At 54.4% G+C, this 27,178-nt stretch overlaps 2 protein-coding genes across 4 annotated transcripts in view; one reads left to right on the top strand and one right to left on the bottom strand.

The window, feature by feature from the left end:
- LOC136406650 (BPI fold-containing family B member 1-like) overlaps nt 1–8,774 on the bottom strand; it is a 202,438-nt gene extending 193,664 nt beyond the window's left edge. Inside the window, exons 1-2 of the mRNA XM_066386612.1 lie at nt 8,597–8,774; nt 7,037–7,186 (exon numbers count right to left, since the gene is read on the bottom strand). Coding sequence (XP_066242709.1) covers nt 7,037–7,186; nt 8,597–8,774 — 328 coding nt within the window. The remainder of the gene's footprint in view (nt 1–7,036; nt 7,187–8,596) is intronic.
- On the top strand, nt 404–27,178 carry BPIFB1 (BPI fold containing family B member 1). Of its 3 annotated transcripts, none has more exons than XM_066384072.1 (16): nt 404–535; nt 9,869–10,024; nt 11,139–11,280; nt 11,923–12,030; nt 12,953–13,099; nt 13,800–13,881; nt 15,353–15,416; nt 16,990–17,075; nt 18,071–18,250; nt 19,167–19,220; nt 19,670–19,828; nt 21,110–21,177; nt 22,044–22,089; nt 22,944–23,007; nt 23,600–23,676; nt 27,023–27,178. In XM_066384072.1, exons 2-16 carry the CDS (start codon nt 9,910–9,912, stop codon nt 27,053–27,055), a joined length of 1,425 nt encoding a protein of 474 aa, XP_066240169.1. In that variant the 5' UTR covers nt 404–535; nt 9,869–9,909; the 3' UTR covers nt 27,056–27,178. The 3 variants fall into 3 exon arrangements, with proteins under 3 accessions (XP_066240169.1, XP_066240168.1, XP_066240167.1); XM_066384071.1 differs by lacking the exon at nt 404–535 and adding an exon at nt 7,037–7,167; XM_066384070.1 differs by lacking the exon at nt 404–535 and having other exon boundaries at nt 9,848–10,024.

Genomic DNA, 27,178 nt, shown 5'->3' with positions numbered 1-27,178 from the left:
TCATATTTGTCATTTTAATTTCAAGTAAAATTCTATGATTTTTTGTTCAAATTTCTGATTGTTACTCCTATTATACATATACTATCATTAATTATAATTATACTTTTACATATGTTCAACTATTAGTTCAAAACTTTGTGATTATTATTATGCTATTATTAATTATATTATACATATATTATATTCAAAATTTATTGGAAATAAAACATTAATAGTACATAATAATTTTTATTTATTTTAAAATACGGTTAACATGTATTTTTATTGTCCCTCTTTATTTTAAGAGGCCCAATATTTTCTTCTGACCTTAATCTGCCTCTGGTGACTAAGCAAGTAAATGTTAGCTCAGGAACCTAATGCCATTTGGGTGACTTTGAGGGAGGTGCCCGCTGGGTCCCCGGCCTCCCCTCCCAGCCCCAGTGAAGTCCATATAAGCAAAGAGCAAGACATTTGCAGTCCAGGGAGGTCGCGTGTCCAGAAAAAGTGCAAAGAGGTTCGAGGACGCACTTGGCTCGGGGCCTGCACTGCCCATCAGGTAAGAGAGCTGGACTTGGGTTTGCGCATGCGCACAGAAAGAGCCCCAAGCATTTCCCGACGCATGACAGGTAGCTTGGTGCAGTTTCCCAGAAGCAGGGCTGCCTCCTCCCAGGTGGGCGGCAGTGATTGGCCTTCCTGCTCTTCCTCAATCCGTCCCATAGGAGAGGCTCGGCCGGATGCCAGGGCGCCTAGAACACCTGGCCCAGCACAAGCACTGGCTGAGGAGGCTCAACAACGCATTTCTGTTTGTTTTCACTGTGACTCCAGGAAAAGTATTTCGCCTCCCTGAAGGGGGCTCATCCAAAAACAGTGCCCACCTCCAGGCACCAGCGTGGGGTTAGCTGGCTGAATGCAAGCAAAGGGCATGGAAATGCTCATTAGGCTGAATCATAGACATAAATTACTGTCACCAGGGTCACGTTGTCACCTCCTGTTTTAGGGGAAGCGATATTTTTTTCACTTTGGTAGGCTTATAGAATCTTCGGTTAGAAGTAGGAAATCAAGTGTATTTAAGTTTTCAAACGTAATTCCTTTTACCAAAATATATGTTGAGTAAGCAGTCCTCCAGGGTTAGTAGATACTGCAGAATGTGGAGGCGGATGTGGCCGGCAGGGGGAAGGTGGCACTCAGATAGCAGGGGTTTGAGAGACGGTGGCTGAAAAATTAAGAGCACAAGTTTCAGAGTGGGAAGGACCAGAGTTCCAATCCTGACCTCTTGTCCCAGTGGCCGTGTGAGTTCTATCCTTATCTGTGAAATGGAGGGACCGGTGGTGAACTTGTGAGCTGGAGGCTCAGCCGGGCAGGTGGGGAACCCTCAGGACAGGGAGGGCCGTTCCTGTTCCACACCGCAGGCAGCCCCTCTCCTAACACCTAACTAACCTGCCAGACTGTCTCCCCAAAGTCAAGCGTGTGAAATGTGAAAGTCAAACAAGAAGAGACTTCCACAGGGGATGTGTGAGTGTGCATGTGTGTGTGTGCATGTGCGTGTGTGTGTGTCAGGTGCTGGGGGAGGCACCTAGCTGAAGCTAAAGCTGAGTGCAGTTCTCACGCTGCCCTGACGCTGCCACTCCAGCCTCCCATATACATTCTTTCTCTTTGTTCTCTGTCCCCACAACTGCGACCACTGGGCTCTCTGTGTTTCTACATTTCTGTGTCTGTTTCGGGCTCCCTCTCCGGCTCCCTCTCTGGCTCGCAGGAGGATGTGAGTCCCAGGAGGGCATGAGGGGGTTCATTTGCTCACTGCTCTGTTCAAGGCACCCAGAGCTAGGTCCACACACAGTGTGGAACACAATCAGCTGACTGACCAACTGGCCTGCCGGCTGAGGCCTCTGTCTGTCTGTCCCCACAGTCCTGAGTTACTAGAGAGAATGGGGGAACGCACATCACTCCGCCTGGGTTTCCCTTCGCTCAGGCACTTACGAAGGCCCAGCAGACCTCCACCAGGTCACACGCTGCTCGAGTTGATGGGAATCACGGCGCTTAGCCCTCTGCCTGCACTGACCCCGATCATGACCCAACCCAGTAGTCTGGCTTGGCAGTAAAGCTTATCTTTGTTTGCATTAAAGCTTACCTATTCCTATCCCACAAAAGAGGGATTACACCTGGTGAGTCTCCAGGTCCGATTTCTGTCTTTCTTTCCCAATGGTTCCGGGACGAGCGTGACTGGGCTTTTGTTGCGCCTGTCAGCCCTGTCAGCGCAGTGCTCCCCCGGAATCCTGAGCCTGCGGGTGGGCACTGGGAAAGCAATGAGGCTCTCAGTTCCTTTGTCCTCGCCCAGCTTTTATTTACTCATTTCCAAGCTATTACATGGGGTTGTTTGCTGATCAAAAAACTCATTCAGCGCAAGAATTTATTTTTCATCTTTTCCAAATGAGAGGAGGGAAAATAGAGACAGAATCCTGCATGCACTCCAACCAGGATCCTCCCAGAAACCCCCTTCTGGGGCCAATGCTCCGCCCATCTGGGGCCATGCTCACAACCAAACTATTTTTAGTGCCTAAGATAAAGGCTCCACAGAGCCATTCTCAGAGCCTGGGGCTGATGTGCTTGAACCAATCAAGCCATGGCTGTGGGAGGAGAAGAAAAAGAGAGAAGGGGAAGGAGTGGAGAAGTCGCTTCCGTTATGTGCCTTGACCAGGAATTGAACCTGGCACATCCACACGCTGTGCCAATGCTTTACCACTCAGCCAACCAGTCAGGGCATAAGAATTTTTTTTTTTACTTTTGAAAATGCAAAACAATGGTAAGGGTCACCTGTAATGACACCACCAGGAAATAAGTATCATTACCATTTTGATGCATTTCCTTCCAGTATTTTTTCTAGATTTAAAAAAAATTAATAAAAAATAGAAGAAACTGCTTCTTTTTTTTTTTTTTTTTTTTTACCCGCTAAGAGTCTTTAATACATTTCTCTATATATTTTTGGGACAGCTTCCTGATGGCCCACAATTTATTTCATAAATCCCCTGTTGCTAGACATTTAAGCTGGTCCCACTTTAGGGTTATTATATAGACATAATGCTCCAATGAGCAACCTAACAGTTCGTTTTTCCCACACCACTGGGTAATTATTCCCTCACACAGAATCTACACGGGCCCTGGGTCAATGGGTATGAGCCTTTCTAAGAACAAATCTGTCTCCAGAAACAGGCCATGTCTTCCTGCATTTTTACTGAGCTCCCTCTGCTATAAGCCAAGGTTTTCCAAGTCAGCCTGACCCACCGCATCAAGCAGCCCAACATCCTTATCTAACAGTTGGGGAGACTGAGGCCCAGAGATCAGAAGACTTCTCCGAAGGCATTAGCAAACTCCACGTTGTCCAGAGATCTCCTCCCTGCTCCGTTATCTCTTGGCTATTTTGCAAAGGAATGCAAAGTCTTCAACAAGGAGGCAGGAGGCAGCGTCTCTACTGCTCACGGCAGACATTGCTAATCAATGGTCGCATCCCTCCTCTGCTGAGTCCGGACCCCTGAGGACTTCTCCGAAAGCTGGTACCAGACCACAGGAAGTGAAGTGTTTCTGCCATTCTGCTGTCATCTTGGGTGGCATCTTTAAATTATGGACTTGAGGCCACTCAGACGAGTCCCTCAAGGTGGCTTCCTTCTTGAGTTTCGAGTCAGTGACCGTCTGCGAGGCCTCCTGATTCCCGCCTGTCCAGCCCTGCCGTGTCCTCAGAAACCGGTTCCGGTTTTCTACAGGACCACAGAGTCCTCAGAAGAGGGTGCCTCTCGTCCCCACTGGAGGTGACCGGGTGGGCTGGGACAGAGGCACAGAGTGCGGGCTCCAGAGTCAGCCAGAACTGGGTCCAAATCCACATGTTCTGGCTGTGGGACCTTGGGCCAGTCACTTCCCTTCTCCAGGAACCTTCCTTATCTAGAAAATGGAGTGACACCTCCGTTTTCTCCAACCTGGGCCTCAGTAGAGGTGGATGAGGGTGGTCTTTTCTACTCTGCCACTTTGCTGTGTCCCAGTGTCCTCGTCAGGGGAACATCAGGCTCTCCTCCCCACCTGGCTGTGGCTTCTACGGGCCAGCTTGATAGACGAACAGGGGAGGGAAGGCACTCTCTCTCTCTCTCTCTCTCTCTCTCTCTCTCTCTCTCTCTCACACACACACACACACACACACACACACACACACACACCTTTTTCCTCTATCTCTGGCAGGAGGGAGAGGAAAGATGGATGGGCAAGAGAGGTTTCCCTGACTGATAGACGGCTCCCTACTCTCTGGGGAGATGAGAACCGTGTGGAGCTGAGTCGCATGGGCACCTTCATTGGGGGTGTTTTCTAACCTCCCTACCAGGCCTCTCAGGCTGTGACCTCAGATAAGGACAGAGCTTCTCAAACGGGCCGCCCTGCGTGCCACCCCCAGCCTGCGGCTCTCTGACACCCTCTCCTCACCTGCCCAGGGGATGATGATATTGAGAAGATCTTAAACCGGCCTCAGACCAGATCTCTCCTGCAGGGTCTACACCCGGCCCTTGGAGAAACACACACATAGCTCTGACCCCATCCAGAGGGAGCGAAGGTCTATCATGTCCCACTCACAGAAGCCACTCTCCCCACCACGCCATCAGCTCATCAGCCTGTTCGTCTCAGGCAAGGATGAGAATACAGTGTGTTCCATGTCCCAACGCCAGGAACCCTCAAGCCCCTAAATGGTCCCTGGAAAGCCCCTTCCCTCTTGCAGGCATTAGGGACAAACACCCCTGCTCTCCTCGCTGGGTGAGGAGGAGGAACCACAGCTGCCTCCTTTGCCCTCTTGATCCTTCTATCACCTCGATCTGGGTCAGTACCTCCACATGAGGGACCCAAGAGCTATGCAGCCAGTTCTTGGCCACCTGCTCCTACTGTGGTCTGGCCCCGTTCTTGGTATATAGCATCCATGGAGTGTGGTGCCTCGGATGAGACTGGGTTTTCAGATTTGAGTAAGGCTAGTGAGGACAATCGTCAGCGGGCAGTGAGAAAGAAGCCTACTTCAGAGTGGCCAGGAAAGGCCTTTCCAAGGAAGGGACACTGAAGCAGAAACTTGGTGAATGGAGCCAGCCAGGGGAAGGGCTAGGAGAGGAGCACTCCTGGGGAAGAGGCTCAGCATGTGCAAAGACCCTGAGGTAGGAATGAGAGGAGAGACGGGCAAAGCAATGAGAGATGAGGGCGGAGGGGTGGACAGCAGCCAACTACACGGGGCCTCGCAGAGCTTGGATTTTCATGCAAGTGCTGCAGAGGCCTTGGAGAGTTTTAATAAGCAGGGGAGTGACAAGATCTGAGTAATTTATTTTTAATTCAGGCTTTTGGGTGGAAATTCAATTTTGGTGGGTGGGACTAAGGGTGGAAAGAGAGACTAGAGAAGACTAGGCTAAGTGAATGAGTAATAGATGGGTTAATGGATAGATGGATTAATGAATGGATTGACCGATGGATAAATGGATGGATGATGGATGAATAGAGAGAGGGAGGGAGGGAAGGAGGGAAGGATAGATGATGGATGGATGATAGATGGATGGATGGAAAGATGAATGATGGATGAATGGGTAAATGGATGAATGGATGGATGGAGGAATGAATGGATGGATGGATGATGGAGGGATGATGAATGGAAGGATGAAAGGATGGATGAATGGATGAATGGATGGATGGAAGAGTGGATGGATGGATGATGGATGGATGGGTGGATGGATGGATAGAAAGATGATGGATGGACAGATGGATGGATGGATGATGGATGGATGGATGAATGGATGGATGATAGATGGATGGATGGATGGATGATGGATGGATGGATGGATGGATGGATGATAGGTGGATGGATGGATGGATGGACGGATGATGGACGGATGGATGGATGAATGGATGGATGGATGGATCTATGCATGGAGGATGAATGGATGTATGAATGGATGAGTGGGTGGATGGATGGATGATGGATGGATGATGGATGGATGAATGAATAGATGGATGCATGGATGGATGGATGGATAATGGATGGATGGATGGATGGATGGATGGATGGATAAAATGAACATCTCTCAAGGAAGAGGGGCATCCAAGCCCTAGGAGAGAAAGTAGTAAGTACTTCGGGACTCCCAGGAGGGTAAAGGACAGCAGATTGAGATGGAGAAGAGGTCAGGCTACTTTATGCAGGTCCTGCCTTCTGAATTGGGCCTTAACAGTCAGTGATATTATTTCAACAGTAATAATAGCATTTACCATTCACTGAATTCTCCAACATTCCAAGCAACCCACGTGTGTTATGTGACCCTCGACCAGTCCCGTGTTACAGCTGAGGCAACAGAGGCTCAGAGAGAAGCCATCTTCCCACAGCTGCACAGCTGACCGACCCAGGAGCAGAAATTGAATCGTGGCTGTCAGACTCCTGAGGCCTCCCAGGCTCCGCTGCCCACACAGGAAAAGCCAGGGTTGTCCGGGGATGGACAAGGCATTCCAAGGAGAGGACACAGCACAAGTGAAGGCCTGGGAGCCGGAAAGGGTGAGGCCGGGACAAAGGCCTTCCGCCATTGGGGGGAGCAGAGCGGTACGGAGGGCTGGCCGCCGTGCCCTGTGGCTCCGAAGCGTGCTAGGCCTACAGAGGTGCAGTCATGCTTGCCGCCCCCAGCGAGCGTGTGGGGCCTGGAGGCAGGAAGCAGGAGCTGACGCGGTCCCAGGCCCTGGCACGGGGCTCAGGTCTCCTACAGAGAGGCATTGTCCACGGGCAGCGGGCATGGCCAGCTGGGAAGCCCAGGAGGGGGCTTTGTCTCTCTGGAGATGTGCCCAAGGGGCATGCGGGGTCCCTCCTAGGAGGGATTTTGAGGACTCTGGTGTATTTGCAAACACAGCCCCAATGTGCATGGTCCAGTTGCCTGCCAGGGGCCCCAGAACACCGCCCCTCCCCCCATGACAGCCCAAGACCTCCTTTCTCCAAAGTTCAGGAAGCCAGAGTCCCAAGGCGGCCTCCTGGCAAGGATATGGTTCGACAGAAGCCACAAATATTTTCTTTGGAGACCTTGGCCCAGCCTGAAGCCTCGGCCCCAATGCAAAGGGTAGCTGCCTAGGCCAGGACACGCAGGATATAAGGCTGGACTTCCAGCCCAGCTGCCCAGGTGAGGAGGAGGTCGAGGACTCCGGCGTGTCCAGGTAAAGTATAGGGAAGGGGCTGCAAGCCAAGGGCACCAGGGGGTTTCGGAGCCGGAGACACCTGCCGAGGCCCGGTCCGAAGCAGGAGGAAGACATGGCCCTGAGACAAAGCCCCTCAGTGGACAAGGAGCCTCTGAGGGGGCAGAGAGGTGCCCAGCCCCCCCACCTGGAAGACCAGAGAGGGGCGCTGTGGAGTAAGAACGGCCGAGTCTGTCCCTGGCTTCCTCCCGATGACACAAACCCATTCTGCCCGCACCATGTGCTCCGTGCCCGGCCCTGTGCTGCGGTGATGCACGGGACGAGAAGCTTCAGACAGTCCTGGCCCTCAGGGAACCCCTGCTACGGGCCAGCGCAGTACATGCTGATCTCAAGGAAAGCCCAGGGACACGGAGCTGAAGGAGAGTCAGGGACGGTGACAGGTCATTTGAGAAGCTGAGCAGAGGTTGGTTGGACGAAGGAGGAGAGAGAGGCATCCCATGCGAAGGGAACAGCATACACAAAAGCCAGGTGGCGAGATAGAGTGTGTGTGCGGGGGTGCGAATGGCGCTGGGATCTGGGGGGAGGGGGCCTGTGGCCCACGGGGACAGGTGCTGCCATCCTCGCGGCTCCCGAGTGTCTCTGATCAGAGCACGGAGTGTCGTGGGAACATAATGGAGGGAAACAAGGCTAAGACACTCGAAAGGAAAGGATTACAGAGCGCGGATGGGGGTTGTCCTGGGCCAAAGGCAGCGTGCAGGGCACCGACTCTGCTTTCCGGCTTCGACCCTGAGGTGAGGCTTCCTGACCTCAGTATTAGCAATGACAATTGTCATAACCCCAATAACAGCTATAACATCCATTGAGCTCTTTCTTGTAGCATGCCGGGCCACAAATGGACTGTTACATTTAATCCTCCCAACAGCCCTGTGATGTCGGTATTATTCTTATCCCTTGTTTTAAAGATAAGAAAACTGAGGCTCAGAGAGGGTAGGTCCCTTGCCCAGGATCACACAGGAAGTGATAGAGGCAGTCCTCCAGCTCAGGTCTGTCTGACTGTGAGGCCCACGCTATTGCTCCTCCCCCCCCAGGCCTCCTGGCACACAGGGATGGGGGTGGGGGGGTCCTGTAACTTCACAGGGGTCCCCATGGCCCAGGCTTTGCAGTTTAGCAGGCTCAAATTCCCCATTACCCCAGAGCTCCCAGAGGTCATTCATTCACTCAGCAGCCATCTGTTTGTTACACACCCTCGGTGCGCCAGGCGCTATGCTGGGTGCTGGGGACACAATGGGGAGCAGGTGGAACCAGCGCTCCCTCCCAGAGCTCATGGCCTGGTCAGGGAGGCCGATACTGAATCATCATTGCCAGTGTCTCTAAGAGCCCACGCCATTCCAGTTCACAGAAGACACGTGTCACCTGGTGCCACGTTTGTCTTTGGCAACAAGAAACCGACCTGCTGAGCCAAGACAGGGCTCGGGTCTCTGGGTCAGCATCTTCCCTCCTCCAAGCAGGACAGTCCACAGGAGGCAGAAGCTTCCACGAGGCTGGGAAGCTGAACCAGAGGGCAAGTGGGGGAGCTCGGGGCTGGCTTCCGGGGTCTGGTGCTCCGTCCCGTGGGGGTGCCAGGACATCCCAGCGCCTCTCCCAGGAGATGTCGCAGGCCCCTCCCTTTGTCCCAGGCTCCTCCCCCCTCCCCCTGGCCCCAAGCCGCCACCTAGCCCTCCTCAGGCCCTTCAGACTGCAGAGTAAGCTTTCCTGCCACTTAGAGTCCTGCCTGAATTCTCGTGTCCGTCCTGCCTCCCGACTTTCTGTTCCTGGCACTCAGCAGACCCAGAGCAATGCTTCTCCCAGCATGGAGAGAGGAAGCTTTCCAGAGGAAAGGGTCCTGCGGGCAGAGTTTGAAAGGACGAGAAGGAGTTCGACGGGTTGATAAGGAAGGGGAGAAACGTTACCAGAGGAAGGAAGGATAAAGGCGCGCGCACAGGAGAGCACGGGGCGCGTCCGGGGCCCTGCGGGCAGCTGGGACTCTGCAGAGCAGGAGGGGAACCAGCAGGAGGTGGCGGTGGCCAAGATTGGGCCATCAGGGTTTTTTGTTGTTTTTTTTTTCTGAAGCTGGAAACAGGGAGAGACAGTCAGACAGACTCCCGCATGCGCCTGACCGGGATCCACCCGGCACGCCCACCAGGGGCCACGCTCTGCCCACCAGGGGGCGATGCTCTGCCCCTCCGGGGCGTCGCTCTGCCGCGACCAGAGCCACTCTAGCGCCTGGGGTAGAGGCCAAGGAGCCATCCCCAGCGCCCGGGCCATCTTTGCTCCAATGGAGCCTTGGCTGCGGGAGGGGAAGAGAGAGACAGAGAGGAAGGAGGGGGGGTTAGAGAAGCAAATGGGCGCTTCTCCTATGTGCCCTGGCCGGGAATCGAACCTAGGTCCCCCGCACGCCAGACCGACGCTCTACCACTGAGCCAACCGGCCAGGGCCCATCAGGGGTTTTGTTGTCTTTATACCCATTTTCCAGAGAGGTTAAGTGGACTGTCCAGGCCTCATAACCAGCACCTGGCAGCAGAGGCAGGACACAGACCCGAACAGTCGGGCTGCAGAGCCCCCTCCCTCCATCACTCCACTCCACAGCCCCTCCTGGACTGCACGCCCCAAGTCACCTGCCAGGGGCAGAGACCCGCCCCTGGGCTCCCTGCCTGGCTAACAGGGCCCCCTGCTCTCACCTCAGGTTCTGACGTCTGCCACCTGCTGCCCCTGACGCCCAGGAAGATGGCCAGCCCAAGGACCCTCGCCCTCCTCTGTGGCCTGCTGGCAGCCACCTTGGTCAGAGCCACCCTCAACCCTCCCGCCGTTCTCCGCCTTGGCCCGGAAGTCCTCAGAGAAAGTGAGTCTTTGGCGTTCAGGTGTCAGCACCATGAGGCAAGGGGGCCGGTGGAGCCCCCAAAGGAGGGAGGAAGAGTCCCATCACTGGGGGTGTGCCAGACACGGCTGGGACCTCGGGCGTAGGTGAGATTCGAGTGGGTGGGTTAGAAGGGTTGAGAGTGTCTAGGATCCCAAGAGAACATGATCCCAAGAAGCCCTTCTTCAAGTGCACGATCCGAAACCCCACAGTTCCCAGGCCCCACAGCCCGAGTGAGACGGTCCCACTGCCTCTGCTGCTGTCCTTGCCTGAGGCCAGTGGGCAAAGCACCTGCCTGGAGTTAGCGTCAGTGTGCGACCAGTCCCCACAGCAGAGACCCTCAGCTGGACCCCAGTCCCCACAGCAGAGACCCTCGGCTGGACCCCAGTCCCCACAGCAGAGACCCTCGGCTGGACCCCAGTCCCCACAGCAGAGACCCTCGGCTGGACCCAATGTCCCCACAGCAGAGACCCTCGGCTGGACCCCAGTCCCCACAGCAGAGACCCTCGGCTGGACCGGCGCCTGGGAACCAGGCACGGCTCTGTCGTCCTCCAGCTCCGTGGCCCTGGGGAACTGTCTGAGCCTCGGTTTCCTCCTCTGGAGACAAACGGGAGTGCCTGCCTCCACCGGCTGTTGGGAATATCCACTAGGACAGGGAGTGACAAGGACTTTATGAACTCTACAGTTGAGTTTCTCAACCCTGGCACTTCTGGCCTTGTGGGTGCCAGAGAACTGTTAGCAAAATTGTTTTTGGCAGCGAAACGGCCTCAGACAGGGCCATAGGAGCTCCCGGCCTCTTGGCTCCGGAGGCGTCCACCGCTGGCTGGTGGGAGGGACGCAGAGGCAGGCGACGCTCAGGGCTGTGAGGGGGCCCCCCTAGGCCCCAGCCTCCATCGTCATGTGAAGATGGCCCACCTGGGCCACCATCCCCAACGCCACCTCTACACGGCGGAGATGGTCAGGATGAAACCACCCATACCCTTGCCTTGTGTCCAGGTCCAAGTAGTCCTGAGTGATGCCCCCTCCAAGCCTGGAGCCCCCGCTAAGCCATCCTTCTTGTCCCTCCTGCTGGACCCTAATCCCTAGACTGTGTCCCCAGGACTGACACAGGAGCTGAAGGACCATGATGCTGTCAACATCTTAGAGCAGCTCCCTCTGCTCAGCGCCGTGCGGGACGAGCCAGCCGGGGGCATCCCCGTCCTGGGCAGCCTGGTGAACTCTGTCCTGAACCATATTGTCTGGTAGGTGGAGCAGGACCAAGCTGGCAGGCCCCTGCCCACACTTCCGCACGCTCGACTGATCAGTCAGCAGCATCAGTCAGTGTTAACTCTGTGCCTGACCACAAACAAGAGAGCAAAGGAAGTCCGTTCCTCAAAGGAGTTAACGACAGTAACAGAGCCTAGTAGGGTGACTCCAGGGGACGGTCACCTGGGTGAGAGGGTGAAGAATAAGGTGATGCTTCTTCATCTCGGTGACAGGTGAGCCGTTGACTCCGTGCTCACCAGGAGACAGGAAGAAAATGGTACTCCAGGCAGAGGGGCCAGCCAAGGCAAAGCACAGGGGGAAGAGGGTTTGTCAGAATGGCTGTTGCTCACACCCCACAGTGAGGACTAGGGGGGAGGGGTTCAGTGGGGCCAGGTCACAGAAGGTCTTACAAATCGGCCCAAGGAGGTGGGATTCATCTCCTAAGCAAGGGGGTGGGGCACGGGAGTGTTGTGAGCAGGAGCAGGGGTCAGGGGGAAGACACATGGCAATGTCATGCTGGGAAGGGTCAAGGCACAAGGCTTGGATCCAACTACTGGCTGGGCACCAGGGGAAACAGGAAAAATGGAGGGAAACAAGTTTGTAGCGAACGCTCATCATCTCTCCTGCATCCCATCCAGGCTGAAGGTCACCTCAGCCAACATCCTCCAGCCACAGGTGCTACCCTCTGCTGACGACCAGGAGCTGACAGTCAAGATCCCACTGGACATGGTGGCCGGATTCAACACGTGAGTGTCTCCTTGGTCTGGCGCAGGAGGCCTGGCAGGTTCATCCACTCGCACCTCCTTTTCCTCTATGCAGGTTTCTTGAAAAGAGTTCTTAGCAGAGGGAAGGGCAAGTGCAAAGGCCCTGAGGCAAGAGTACACTTGCTTTGTTCAGAGAATGGCAAAGAGAGGAGGGAGAGAGGAGAATTGTGGGAAGTAAAGCCAGCAGGCAACCAAGGCCAAATCGTATAGGGCCTTGTGGAACAAGGTGAGGACTGGGCGGTTACCAGGTGAGATGGGAGCTGTGAAGGGTTTTACACAGAGTTTAGCATTTTTAAAGAATCCCACTGGCTGCTGTATATGGAGGCAAGAGTGGAGGCCGTCCAGAAACCACTGAAATAACTCGGAGGGAGACAGTGCTGGCTTGGACCCGAGTCTGGGGCAGGAAGGTGGTGAGAAGTGGTCAGATTCTGGGTACGTTGTGGCAGCAGACAGAGACAGCAGGAGCTCCCGATGATGGATATGGAGGAAGAGAGGGAGACAGGCTGAGGGGTCGAGGCTGACGCCACAGCTTTCGCCTCGGCCACTGGCAGGATGGAGCGGCCACCACCAGGACAGAGAAGGGTGAGAGGGCAGGCTTGGGAAGGCCCCACAGTTCAATTTTGCACATATTAAATTTGAGGTGCCTGTCAGACACCTGAGTAAGGTGTTGGGTAGAAATTCAGAAGCTGTTGGCATATACGGAGGATCTAAACCAGGAAAGGAATCAAAACACGGAGCCTGAGACATGCTGGGGTAAAGGGAAAAAAATAGGGAAATGAGGAGAACCTAGCCAAGGAGCCTGAGAAGGGAGGTTAGAGAGCCAGAAGCCGAGAGGGACAGCGGGTTTGCTCTGGCCGCCGGGAGCTGGAACGGCGCTCACGGCGCTGGGCACCCCCACTCCCAGGCCGCTGGTCAAGACCATCGTGGAGATGCACATGGAGACGCAGGCCCAAGCCACCATCCGGATGAAGACCAGCAGAACAGGCCAGAGCCTCACCCTCAGCAGCTGCTCCAACAGCCACGGGAGCCTGCGCATCAGCCTGCTGCAGAAGTGAGTGCGGCCACCTCCCGCCGGTCCCGCGATCTTGCCCCAGTGTACAGGTGGAGAACGACTGAGGCCCAGAGAAAGAGGGGGGGCAACCTTCCAGGGAAACTGTGGTGCCAGAGAGAGTTCAAGGCATCAAGGGTGGAGGCCATCATGGTGGGATTCCAGGCCTCACGCCAGGCGGTGGAGCAAACTTGTAAAGGCGGAGAGGAACCGCCTTCTTGGGGCCCCTCAAACCACCCCAGACAGGTCAGGGTGGAGCCAGGGGCAAAAGGACGCTCTGCGGTTGGTTGGTCGGGTAGATGGATCTCCGCGTTGACGATCTGGGAGGCGCTGCGCACTCACGCCGCCTCCTCCACCCACCTCTAGGCTTTGCTCAGCCGGGGCTGTAGGCACTCAGCAGGGGCCCAAACCGGGGTGCTTCCCCCCACATCCCCTCAGCAGGAGAGTGGGGAAGAATGCCACCTGCCAGCATCCCAGTGTCCAGCACCGATTTCTGGGACAAGCCCCAGCCCCGGATCCCTGAGAACTCTCTGCCCCCGGCTGCACCTGCCTTAGCATCTACTCCCAGCCCTGTCCCCACAGGCCCTGTAACCTTGGGCGAGCTCCTTTCTTCCCCGGACTCAGTCTCCCCTTCTGTAAAAACGAGGGAGGGGTTATCATCTCTGACCTTGCCTATTCTCTCTCCCTTCCTCCTCTCCGGAAGGCTCTCCTTCATGGTCAACCCCTTAGCCAACAAAGTCATGAGCCTCCTGGTGCCAGCCCTGCCCAAACTGGTGAAAAGCCAGGTGAGTGGAATCAGGGCGGCACTGGCCCCGGGAGGTCTTTAGGTGATTGCTCCCCCTGTGGGTCTGTGCTGGAACTGCAAGCTGATGCTAAGGGACTTGTACCGCCTTGGGTGGAAAACTCTGAGTCTGGGTCATTTATTTCTTCAGCAACGGATAATTGAGGTCAAGATCATGGAACTCCCACAAGTCAGCCGGGAGTCCTTGAACAGTGATGTGCTGATACATTGTTAACAACTGACTCTGGGAGCAGTTGAGGGGAGCGAGCCCAGATTTGTAGCGTTTGCCAATTTCGCTGGTGTAAACACTCCCTCTGAGGCCAACTTCAAGCTGCTCATGGGATGTCAGCACACATAGCCGGGCAGGAATGTGCAGCAGCATGCCGCCGTGTGGTACCCCCACCACGCAAACACAACAGACGTCAGCAAACTCGAGAGCAAGGGAACGTAGCAAGCTACCACGAGATCATTAGGAAGTAGTGAGCTTTGAATTCGCATGAACATTGCTTTTAATCAGTTGTAAGTTTATATACTTTAATTCTTAATAATGTCCAGGTTTGGCAGTGGCTCAGAAATTCCTGAGAATTTAACGATTTGCCTTCACAAAGCAGTACAAGCTGGCTCTAGTTACACTAGTTTCTCATGCCGGTCTGTGGTCTTCAGGGGTCTGTTCAACTACCAGGTCCTGTTGGACTATTTTTCTGAGACCACAAACATTTCTGAGTCGGTCTCATTTTCTATGTCCCTTATATGCCACAAGTGAGTTAAAACTCTCTATGTTGATTCATCACTTTGACCATTGAGTTCCGCTATAAATTCCAAGATACGGTCACAACAGTGGACTTCCTGGGATACAAAGAAACCTTGTCATAGAACTAATATTTTATTCACAATAGAACTTTTTTTGAAATGAAAAGATGCTGTAATAACTAAACAACCTTGGGGGGAAATGCCCATAATCCTCTTACCTTCACTTGGAAGCTATTTTCCCTTCTGCACACTGCCTCCAATGTCCGCCCACACGCACCCCCGGGTGTACGCGGCTGCACTTGGCGTCGACACTATTTCATATTGTTTAAGTGACATATCCTTTTATGCCATTGTACAATATTCATAATTGGCTGAATGAATAGGTGAATGAAGGAATGACTTCCCCTTCTCCCACTCATGGAAAGCACGGGCTCCTGGGGACAAGATGAGGAGTCTGATGAGGAGGGCACCTGGCAGGCCAGGTGCACCCTGGGCACAGGAAAGGGACAAACCATTAGTAAAGGGTCCCAGGATCACCCAGGGCTGTGGAGGGCTCTGAGCAGCAAGGCCGGCCCGGGGGAATGGATGTACCACTGAGTCCTCAACCACGTGGACAGAAACCTGGCCGGCCACGCACACAGCGGTGGGGCTCAGTCCACGTGGGCCGGGCATGGGTCACTGCGGGCCCCCTTGCTGACGGAGCTCCTGCATTTGCGCTGTTACAGCTGTGTCCCGTGATCGAGCAGGCCTTTGAGGACATGCACGCAGACCTCCTGCGTCTGGTGAGGGGTGAGTACACTGCTCTTTCCCGCCATTTTCCTTTACTGCTGAGCCGGCCTCCAGCCCCTGGCTCTGCCCAGGGGGCGCCTCCCTGAGCAGGCAACATCAGTTGATCTCTGCCTGGGATCAGCAGACAGTGACTTCACCAGTGCCTGCTATTGGGCAAGTTTCCACATGAGCCAGCAGATGCCCCAGATAAGCGCAAGTTCAAATCCCAGCTCTGCCGTTGATGTGTTGCGTGACTATGGGAAGCCAACTCCATCTCCTTATCCTCACCTTCCTCATCTGTAAAATGGGGGTTATACGTCCCTACCTCCCAGGATTGGTAATGAGGATGAAAAGTTCCAGGCACATAACAGGTGCTCTGTTTGCAAACATGTGCTGAAGGGAGGGATAAAGGAATGATACTGCAACCCCTGTCGGCTTAGAGCAGCAGGAGAGTGCTGCTCCCTCCCTGAGAGCAGCTGAAATGGAAGGTCATAGGCTTCTGGCCCCACCTCAAGTTTCTGCTGCGCTCAGACACCTCAGAGTGGGGACTGGCAGGTGGGAAAAAATGCTACCGTCTGCCGTTTTGAGTTCTAAAGCGGCTCATTCAAGGGGGGCAGCAGAGAAGACAGGGAAGAAGAGAATGGAATCGGTGGCACTGAGTCCCCCCTTCCCTAGAGCAATACTGGGCTGGGTGTTTTATATACACTGTCTGGCTGGCTCCTCCCACAACACCATGAAGTAGCGATCACCACCGCACTTCACAGAGCAAGTTAGTGACATGGGGAAGGCTTTCAACCCAATTCTTCACGTTCCTAGTGTGCTGTAACTCAGATTCAAGCCAACGTTACCAGGTACCTGTCCTGTACGACCTGTGAGGCCGGTCTTCATGTATCACATCCTCACTTTAAAGCGAGAAGGAAACTGAGGCTGAGGCTTCTGTGGCAAGAAAGGAAGTCTCTCTGGCCCTCTGCTCTGCAGGGTCAGGGAAGGACTTGGGAGTGGGGAGAGACGGGGGAGGCCACAGGGAATGTAACTGGTCCTGGCGCCTGTTCGCCACCCGGCCTTGCGCCTCCTCCTCCCCGCGGCTCTCCCAGTTCTCTGCCCAACAGCGTGGGTAGCTGAGACGCTACCGCCCCCTCGTGGCCAAATAGGGAATCCCAAGGCGAACACGTGTAATCCAGTGGACAGATCCAGTCTGCGCAGGGACAGGTCAGTCTGGTGGGGAGGTGGAGAGTTTTAAGCAAGAGGTGAGTTTTGTCCAAAGCAGGATGCTGGCATAGGACCACTGGGTTCACAGTATGGGCAAGTCACTTCACTTTTCTGAGCCTCCCGTTTTCCCTTCTGCAAAATGGGGATAATAGTAGGACAGACCTTCTCAGGTTATTGTGAGGATTAAGTGAGCTAGCACATGTAAAAGTTTAGGGCCGTTTAGCGCTCAATGTATGTCCGTCATTATCATTGTCACTAACATCATTATGACTCCTGTTCCTCTCTACTTAACCTGCCCCATGCAGCTCCAGCCAAAAGCAGCCCCCAGACCACCCCACCAATACCGCCCTTCCCCTCACACAGTTTGCTTCTTGTCCCTGAGTAGAGCCCGTTTCCCTTGGCTACGACCACCTGGAGTTTGACCTTCTGTCTTCTGCCATCAAGGGGAATGCCATCCAGCTCAGCCTGGCGGTGAGTGTCACGGGCACTTGAGAGGAAAGTAGGAACAACACTGCCCTTCTCTGACCACCCACGGTCAGACCCCACGGGTCTGTTTCAGGGGAGAAAACATTGGTTACAGTTAGGACACCCGGCGGATTTAGAAAAATCTCCACAGGCAGAACAAGACCCGTGTAAACCATTCTGATGGAGAAAAAAACAGCAGATAGAGTCTAAGGGCCAAACACAGAACATCAACCCTGGCGTTCTGTCCTCCTGTCCTCAGCTCCCCCGGGGCCAGGCCAGAGTGTTTGCACTGGGGCTCTTGACCTTCCTCTTGGGCAAGCCCTGCCAATCCCCAAATATCTTGAAACAAGAGCCCAGGGTCAAAACACATCATTGAGAATCACACAGGCCTGAGTCTCCCTCAGGTCCCACCAGTCCCCGGCTGTGACTTTGGGCAAGTTTCTTCACCCCTCTACGCCTCAGTTTCCTCATCTGTGAAATGTAGATAAACCATCACCACCACAGAGAGAATGAAAAGAGACTGGCGGCTGGCAGGCAGGGAGACCCCAGTGAACAGAGCTGCGTACACCGGGGCTGGACTCCCAACAGGACCAGGCCAACCTGGACGGCTTGAGTCCCAGACCGGTTTCCCTGGGTCCCGTGGAAAACGTCAGCATCAAACATGTCCATCGATTTTGTTGCAGTTTTTTTTTTTCATTTTTCCCCTTCATCCAAAGGGTCTGTGAGATATCTGAAAAGTTGAAACCTAAATGCCAAAGAAGACATTTAAGGTTTAAAAAAACAAATCAGAGATTCTCCGAGGGCTGCAGATGGAGTAGATGTTGCCAGGCACCCGGGGGAACTCCTCACCTGCAGCAAGGCACTGGGTTTCAGGCGAAGCTTCCTGGCAGCAAGTGCAACAAAGGGAAACAGGCAGAGTGGTGTCATTTCCTTCTGGGTCGATATTGGATACGCTGTGGAGTTAAAATTCTGAGCCAGCTCTTTGCTCTGTGTCTCCTTAGGCCCATTTGCTGGACTCACGCGGAGATGTGACCAAGTCGTTCGGTACGTCTGCGGTGTCCCTAACCTTGCCCTCCCCGGACAGCGCCCCCTTCAGCCTCACCGTAAGACAGGACGTGGTGAATGCTGCCATCGCTGCTCTGCTCCCTCCGGAAGAACTCATGGTCCTGTTGGACTATGTGGTAAGCCTCAGCAGGGGACAGAGGACGAAGCCACCTCTCCTGTATCGTGGCAATTTCCTGGATCAGAGGGGGTGCTAGGATCCCTAAGCCCCTGGGCCGGAATCCCGTCAGGCCCAGTTTAAACCCCTCTAGTAGTGGAGAGCTCCCTCCCTCCCCTAACAGTCTCTGCCTCTAACATATAGCTCAAAAGCTGAACCTTTCTCTGCAACATCCAGCCCCGGTCCTAGTTCTGCTCTCTGGAACCTGATACACCTGCTTCTTCTGCCAAACAACAGTCCTGTCGAACCAAGGGGCATCTTAGACACTGTGCCGCTACAGCCCACTATCGGGTCCATAACAGACATTACTAATCGAGCAGAGCTCTTTCCTGTTGAGCCTAGATGCCAACATAGTCTTGGAATCCTTATCAACACAGCACAGCAGGCAACCAGCACTAGTCACCCAGGATGTGCCACCTCCTCCAAGGCGACTGATGGGGAAACTGAGGCCACGGGGGGGGGGTTGGCTCAAAGTTGTGGGAGGGTGTCAGAACTTAGTCAGCGGATCGGCAATAGATAAGCAAGCTCTCTCAAGGATTAGAACGCAGAGTAAGGGGCTGAGGTGGTGAGAAGAGGAGTGGTCACCGGCAGCCCCATTCAGGACTATCGGAAGAATTGGCTCACTTCTCTGTGCCCTCTGGGAGCAGTGAGTTGCCCACACACCCACAACCACCCACAGTAAAAGTCCAGGCCAGTGGGGACCAGAAGCCCCACAGCAGCTGACACAGGGCTGTTTCCACGAGGGACAAACATGTGGCCTGGCCCACCAGGCCCACTCAGCTTCCCCGGGGTTCTGGGGATCCCTGCAGTGGGGGTGCGGGAGGTGTGTCTCCCGTCCCCCCTCTAGCTGACCTGCTCTGGCTCCGTCTCGTCCTCAGCTTCCTGAGCTGGCCCGCCGGGTGAAGTCCAGCATCAGGGTGATCAATGAAAAGGTTGGTCCGATGCCGTCTGCAGCTTGATGGGTGTTTGCTGGGGGTCTGTCCACGGGCCTCCGGGGAATAGAGTTATGTGTGGGACCACCCTCCTTCCTTCCAGCACGGGTGACTTTTACAGACGGGGTCCCTGTCCTCACGAAGAGTTCAGGCTAATAGAACAGGTTGGCCTGAATGAAGTAATTACACAGATAGTATTTCGGTTACAGAGGACATATTCTGGGGGTTATAAGAGCGTGACTGGGTAAACTCCGGTCAGGGGGAGAAGCGAAGCCGAAGGCTGTGGGATGGAGAGAGCGACCGTCCATTGCAGGGTCCGAAAGGACCGTGTGGCCGGAGCTGAGAGAGGGAACAGGGAGTCCGGGATGCTGGGCACGGCCCGGCCACACGGGACCTGGGGGCCATGTGAGGCGCTCGGGAGGCCACCTGCCGGTCTGATGTCCCTGCAGGCTGCGGACCAGATGAAGCACACACAGATTATAAAGATCCTGACTCAGGAGACCCCAGAGCTGCTGCTGGACCAGGGCAATGCCAAGGTGGTCCAAATGATCGTCCTGGAGGTGTTCGCCACCAACGAAGTCCGCCGCCCCTTCTTCACCCTGGGCATCGTGAGTTCACTCGCCCGCGACATTGGCGGAAGTCGGGGGGACCGCCAAAGTCGGGGGGACCGCCACTGTTCCTGTTCACCCTTCTTGCACTGCTGAACATTTCCACCGCTCTTGTCACCCAGCTGGATTGGCGTATAGGGAGCTCTAAACTCAAGAATCAGGAGCTTTGGGGCCCAACTCTGACCCTGTGGCTTTAGTAGTCAGTCAGTTACTGGCCACCAACGGTCCCCAGGGGTAGGAGGGACAGAACCTCCCAGCAAGGCAGCTCTGTGCAAGTCAGAGCATGTCTCCAGAGCAGGGGGAGCCGTGGAACTGTTAGCCGCAGCCCTCAGCGACGGGGGATGGATGCCCTGCCCGTGCAGGGGGTCTGAGTGGGGCCCCAGCCGCACCCACTGCAGAGGCAGAGAGCAGAGAGAGGGTGGGTGGGTGCTGGAATCACACTTAACCGAGGAGTCCGGGCAGTAACTCGGTGTTGGTAGGAGGCCAATGTTGACACTCTGCTGATAGCAGTTGCTGTGCAGGTTGCCCACATACCATCTCAGGGGCGCCACTCCCAAGGACTACGGGAGGCACAATGCCCTAGCTTCCTATGTCGAAGAATATCCTGATGCCTGACCAGCAGGGGGAATGGACTGCCCGGTGACCTGGCCCCAACGTGGCCAATGGCAGGCACGTTCCCAAAAGGCCACCGAGCCCAGGCCGGCAGAACAAGTTCGTGCTCTGGGTGCAGCTCCCCCCGGGAGCGGGAGCCTGGCCCGCTGCCCTCGGGCTCACGGCAGCCCACGGGTCCAGCCCGTGTATGCCTTTGAGACCTGCGTTTGCTTCTGACCCATCTGATGATAACGGCAGTGAACATCACCGGGGGTTACTGAGCTTGCCCGCCCCTCAGATTCCTCTCCTCCGCAATGGGGTAGAGAGGCAGGAGCCGCTTCATAGGGTTGGGAGGGTCCAAGGAGACAATCCCATAAACTTCTTAAACCTACCAGCCGCACAGTGAGGGCCCCGGGCGCACTGGCTGCTGTCTCCTCAATTGTAGTCACGTTCCCCTCAACGGTCCCGTGTGGTCATCTGCTCAGTGGGCAGTGGGTCCAGGCACCATCCCGTTTCACAGAGGAGGAAAGCGAGGCCCAGAGAGGTCAACAACCCCTTTCCCAAGTTCACAGGTCCAGTGGCTGAGAGGCAGGTGTCAGCCTGACCCCGCGGCCTCCTTGCAGAACCCCGCCCCCCCCACGCCGGATGCCCCCACTAAAGGAAATGGGCCCTGGGCTTCTCTTGTTGCAGGAAGCCAGCTCAGAAGCTCAGTTTTATACCAAAGGGGACCAACTCATGCTCAACATAAATGAAATCAGGTAAACACGTAGGTCACTGTGAAGAGTCTGGTGCTGAAAATGGTCCCACCTGGTGACCACCGGGGTTCTTTACACCCCCGCCCCCCGCCGTGTTTCCAGGCTCTGGGTGTGAGCGCCCAGCGCAGGCTGCTGGACTGTCCCGCTGACAGGGGCTGAGGGTGAGACAGAGAAGGAAAGGGTCCTGGCCACAGGAACAGCCCACCCACCATCCTCCCCTCGGCCTTGGGCGGCCCATGCTGGACGCGTCCACCACTGAGGCCGTGACAGTCACGCCCCGATGCCGAGCCCCGGGGGCCCAGCCCAGAAGCACAGGGCCCCAGTGGCCTTCGGGGCCCCTCCTGTCCTCCCCCACCCCCCCCCACCCCCCTCCTGCTGCCCCAGAAGGAATTCCGGGGCTACCGACTGGAGCCTCCTGGGACAGATCAAGCCCGTGGATGTGTTTTGATCAGCTTACATAGGGTTAGGGGTTTTTTTAATCTAAAGGAGTTGCCAACATATAAGAAACCGAATTCCTGGCTGCTGTGGGCCGTTGTTCCCACAGGGCAGCAAACTGGTGAGCTGGGAATCAGACACCCATTTTAGAAGGAGACCAAGCTCCCCAGCCCACCATGGTCCTCACTCCTGAGGACGGTTTTTCTGTTCTCTGGGCAGCTGTTTGTTTTCTGCCTCCCCCAACCCCCACCCAATTATTATATAATGGAAGCTCCAGGAAGCAAGAATTCAATCAAATTCACTGCTATATCCCCAGAGACTGCACTATGCCTGATACATAGTAGATGCTCAATAAACAGTTGTTGAAAGAATGAATGAATGAATGAATGAATGGGACTCAGAGGAACCATTCTCATGGGCATCTTCTGTTGCAGCTCTAATCGGATCCACCTGATGAACTCAGACATTGGCCTGTTCAATGTGAGTATTGACAGATTGTCCCTGGGGACACAGAACAGCCCAGGATGGTCCATTTCAAAAGGAGATGCTGTGCAGAATGTGCTTTCAACAAGGTCCCCATAGTGGCTGGCCAGCCTCCACATTATCAGCCACGAAGTCAAACCTCCTGGTTGGGGCGTTTACTGAGCACCCATTGTATGCTGAACACAGCTGAGAACACACACAGAAACACTCGCTTTCCTTCTGTGAAGTTTTGGCCCAAAACTAGAAAACCGAACTATTCTACTCGCAATCACATAAACTCATCTCGGTGACCCTGCTGTCCCCTTCCCTCCGGTCCTCAGTTTCCCCATCTGAGTCAGACTTAATCAGAGCTCTGAAATCAGCTGAATCCTGTCTTCTGACCAGGTGTGGGGTTCTGGGGGTTTGGTCGGGGTTCTGTTTGTTTGTTTGCTTGTTTGTTTGTTCTTGCTTTGTTCTGGTCCTTATATTTTTGTTTTATGTTTTAATTTTTTTTTACTAATATTTTTAAATGGGGAGGTTCCCACATGAAAATCAGGACTTCTGGCTTCCCTTGAGTAGTCAAAACATCAGGAAGCGCAGGGCTGAATTTCCTCAAGGCACATTCCGCTGTGCCCTTGAGAGTCAGGGTTGGTGTGGGGGCATCGCTCCGATGCGTCCCAATCCCCTCACCTACCAGACGCCAGGCCCAGCTGGGTCTGTGTCACCCCCAGCAGCCTTTGCAGTTTTGACAGGCAAGGGACTTGGGATTCCAGCATCCCACCAGCTGTCCTCCCCCCGGGGGGCCCATTCCAGGGATGGCTAGGAGGACTGGGCAGTCTCAGCCAGGGCAACGATGCCCCTCTCTCTCACAGCCGGAACTTCTGAAAGACATCGTCACCGAGATCCTCGTCTCCGTCCTGCTGCCGAACGAGAACGGTGTGTACCTGCGCTGTCCGCCGCCCCACTTCCCCGGGCTTTGGGGGGAGGGGGTGCGTTCCTTGCCCGGGGCTCCATCTGGGGCCCCTTCCATTCATTCCCCACCCCCAGTTCCCATCTCACCTCTCCAGGAAGCCTCCCCAGTTACCCAGCTGGAAACACTCCCTTTCCTAGGCATGCGAAGATGAACCAGGCAATGCCCCAGCTCGCAGGGATGGCAACAGCAGACAGGCGTGGGGGTGGCAGAGATTGGTACCCTATGCCAACCCTGCTGTTTTCATGTCCTTATTTTATTAGAATGAGGAATCTCGATCCCCACACTTGTGCTGGGTGGGGAGGGGAGCCCCCGATGGTTCCTAAGCAGGAGTGTGGGGGGGAATCCTTTGGAGCAGCCAGAAGCCGGTACCTGGGGCAGAGGTTAAGATGAGGCTGCGTGGTCGCTGGGCAGGAGAAGCAATGAGCAGAGGCAAAAAAGACAGTCTGACCTGGGCAATGCCAGGTCCTGGGTCCCCCTCTGGGGACTGTGCACCTGCCCGCCGCTGCCCAGCCCCACCCCGGACCCTCCGGTCTCTGACCATGTGTGTAATTTCAGGCAAGTTAAGATCGGGGATCCCACTGTCGATGGTGAAAGGCTTGGGGTTCCCGGCAGCTTCCTGGTCTCTGACCAAGGTGAGTGGGGTGAACGTCCTGCCCCGGGAAAGCCACAGTCACCGGGAGAGCCCTGGGCTGGGAGGTGCGGCCTGTGCTCCAATCCTGGCCCGTCTGGTCACTCACGGGGGACCTTGGGCAAGTCCCTTCTCTCAGGGCCTCACTTCCTCACCTGTGCATGGAGGAGTACACCTGCCCGTCATTCATTCATTCGTTCATTCATTCATTCAATAAGACCTGGCACAGTACATGCTCAAGAAATGTTACTGAGCACATGACTGGTTGGCTGCTGCCGGGGAGAGAAGCTGTAGTAGCATCCCCCCCGCCCCCAGATATTATCATTAATACTACTTAACGGCCCATCTTCATTTGGTGCCAGGCACTGGGGTATAGGCAGCATCTTGCTCAGTTTTCACAATCACCCAGTGAGGTACATCCTGTTGTAATCCCCATTTTACAGATGGGGAAACTGAGACTCAGAGGCAGCAAGTCTGTTGCCAAGGTCACACACCCGGTAGGCGGCAGAGTCGAGGTTTACAGGTGGCACCTCCCCTGATAACCCCCTGCTCTGGGCCCCAATCTGTGCATGAGCCAATGACAGTGAGGTGGTCCCACCTCAATCAGCTGGCCTGCAGGCATTTACTAAGCACCCACTGTGTGCCAGGCACTGATCACAGCTGCGAACAAGACAGACAGAAACCCCTGCCTTCTTGGGGTTCCCAGCCCACCCTAGAGGGAGAGGCCATGAAAGCAGACTCATTAACAGTTAAGAAAATCCACAGGTAACTGTCCGCCCTTCCATGGCCAGGGTGCCCAACCAATGGCCAGGCAGGCACTTTGGACCAAACCTGAAACTCTGAATAGTCCTGATTTGCCCGAAGTTGTGGACTGGTACCACTGAATGCCTGAGCCGTTTAGTACCAGAGAGCTCCCCAGAGGAAAGGAAGTCGCATAAGTGCCCCCCCACTAGAATCGAAATTGGAGGAAGGGTAGGAGGCTTTGTTAGCTAGCTTCAAAGGCAGGCTGGCATCTGACTTATGATCAGCTGTCCACCTCAAAAACTGGGTGAACCTTTCAGCAGATTTGATGGAGAATAATGGGAACAGAACTGTGGATGGACCAAAAGAGGCTGAGAGTCTAGACTCAGGGACCCGAGGGCCGGTTCAGATCCCAGCCCTGCCTCTCTCTAGCCACGGGACCTCAGGCAGGTCCTCGGACCTCTCACCCATATAACTCGGCAGACATCTGAATACACTGGCCATGCAGGAATGGACTACATTACAATGATCCAATTAAAATATAAGCAGCTTACTTACTACCTAAGACACATACTTGCACCTGATTCATGTTGGAGAGACAACTGGTGTTCATACAAATGTATGGCTGGAGCTTGGTTTATTTCACAGATCTTTCATTAGGGGGCATTTAGCAACTGTCTTCTCTCTCTCTTTCTCTCTCTCTCTCTCTCTCTCTCTCTTTTAATTAAATGAGAGCATACTCTCATTTACATGCGGAGATATACTACCGCATGCACCCAACTGGGATCCACCCAGCAAGCCCACTAAGGGGCAATGCTCTGGGGCGTTGCTCCATTGCTCAGCAACCAAGCTATTTTAGTGCCTGAGGCAGAGGCCAAGGAGCCATTCTCAGCGCCCGGACCAACTTTACTCAAACCATTAGAGCCATGGCTGCAGGAGGGTAAGAGAGAGAGAGAGAGAGAGAGAGAGAGAGAGAGAGAGAGAGAGAAAGAGAAGCAAGAGGGGGAGGGGTGGAGAAGTAGATGGTCGCTTCTCCTGTGTACCCTGACCGGGAATCGAACCCAGAACTTCCACATGCCAAGCTGACACTCTACCACTGAGCCAACCAGCCAGGGTGTCCTCTCTCTTTTTTTTTTTCTTTTTTTTTTCTTTTTTTTTTTTTTTTTTTTGTATTTCTCTGAAGCTGGAAACAGGGAGAGACAGTCAGACAGACTCCCGCATGCGCCCGACCGGGATCCACCCGGCACGCCCACCAGGGGGCGATGCTCTGCCCCTCTGGGGCTTCGCTCTGTCACGACCAGAGCCACTCTAGCGCCTGGGGCAGAGGCCAAGGAGCCATCCCCAGCGCCCGGGCTATCTTTGCTCCAATGGAGCCTCGGCTGCGGGAGGGGAAGAGAGAGACAAAGAGGAAAGAGAGGGGGAGGGGTGGAGAAGCAGATGGGCGCTTCTCCTGTGTGCCCTGGCCGGGAATCGAACCTGGGACTTCTGCACGCCAGGCCGACGCTCTACCACTGAGCCAACCGGCCAAGGCCCTCTCTCTTTTTTTTAATCAACTTGCATCACATAATTCATCATTTACAGCAGGGGTCCCCAAACTTTTTACACAGGGGGCCAGTTCACTGTCCCTCAGATCGTTGGAGGGCCGGACTATTAAAAAAACTATGTAACAAATACCTAAGCACACTACACATATCTTATTTTAAAGTAAAAAAACAAAGCAGGAACAAATACAATATTTAAAATAAAGAACAAATAAATTTAAATCAACAAACTGACCAGTATTTCAATGGGAACTATGCTTCTCTCACTGACCACCAATGAAAGAGGTGCCCCTTCAGGAAGTGCGGTGGGGGCCGGATAAATGGCCTCAGGGGGCCGCATGTGGCCCGCGGGCCGTAGTTTGGGGACCCCTGATTTACAGTTTGGGTTGAAAAAGTATCATTTCATTCTTTGGAACTGTTTTCATATACCCTGCTTTTTGCTCTATTCATTTGTTTTGGACTAAGCAGCAATTTATTTCCTTTTTACAGTTTTAGAATATAATATGTTTTAAAATCTAGTCAAGCAAATGTGTAAACAGCTAGTTAGGAGATGAAGCAAGTATGGTTTTCAAAAGTTAATAGTAGCACCTAGGTGATGCATATAGTATTCACTATAAAACTTCCAACTTTACTGTATGTTTGAAAATGATCATAATAAAATGTTGGGGGAAATCTAATAGATTCAGTTCTTCAATATCACACTTAGTTAAAAAAAAAAAAAGAATTTTTTTAAGCCACAGACTTGTTAAAAATGTAGCTGCCTAAGACTCAACGGACACAACCAGGAATTTGCATTTGATGGAACTTTGGGGGATCAGCTGGAGCTGGGGGCAGCGATCCTATACCAGCTCCCACTCTGCACACAGACACTGACCTGCGTCCCAGACCCCCTCGTGGCGTCACTGTTCACACACAGACCCTATTCCTCTGATCCTTGCCAGAATTCTGTATGAGTCAGTTTGGGGTCCTTACCCTCAATGCCAGGGGTCACCTTAAGGAGGACAAACCAGCATAAACCACAAGGCAGGAGGTAAAAAAGCCCATTTAACTTTTCTCCTCCAATTCCAGGACGCCCTTGTGGTCACGCCGGCCTCCGTGTAGAACGCCGGGCCCCCCTCCGCTCGTCCAGTGAAGACTCGGACAGTGGCCATCCAGGGCCAGCTGGCTCCCAGTGGGAACAAGCTGTTGGTGTTCCTCTCTGCAATAAATAATAGTTGTCTATGA

Source organism: Saccopteryx leptura, chromosome 5, assembly GCF_036850995.1.
Source record: "Saccopteryx leptura isolate mSacLep1 chromosome 5, mSacLep1_pri_phased_curated, whole genome shotgun sequence".
NCBI classification, from domain to species: Eukaryota; Metazoa; Chordata; class Mammalia; order Chiroptera; family Emballonuridae; genus Saccopteryx; species Saccopteryx leptura.
This window is presented reverse-complemented; position numbering and strand designations above follow the sequence as displayed.

What these genes read in the sequence shown, in the direction of transcription:
- BPIFB1 (XM_066384072.1), top strand. Translation starts at nt 9,910, where the DNA reads ATGGCCAGCCCAAGGACCCTCGCCCTCCTCTGTGGCCTGCTGGCAGCC. An exon ending in ATGGTGGCCGGATTCAACAC is followed by an intron (nt 12,031 to 12,952) that starts GTGAGTGTCTCC and finishes CCCCACTCCCAG; the next exon opens with GCCGCTGGTCAAGACCATCG. An exon ending in CCTCCTGCGTCTGGTGAGGG is followed by an intron (nt 15,417 to 16,989) that starts GTGAGTACACTG and finishes GTCCCTGAGTAG; the next exon opens with AGCCCGTTTCCCTTGGCTAC.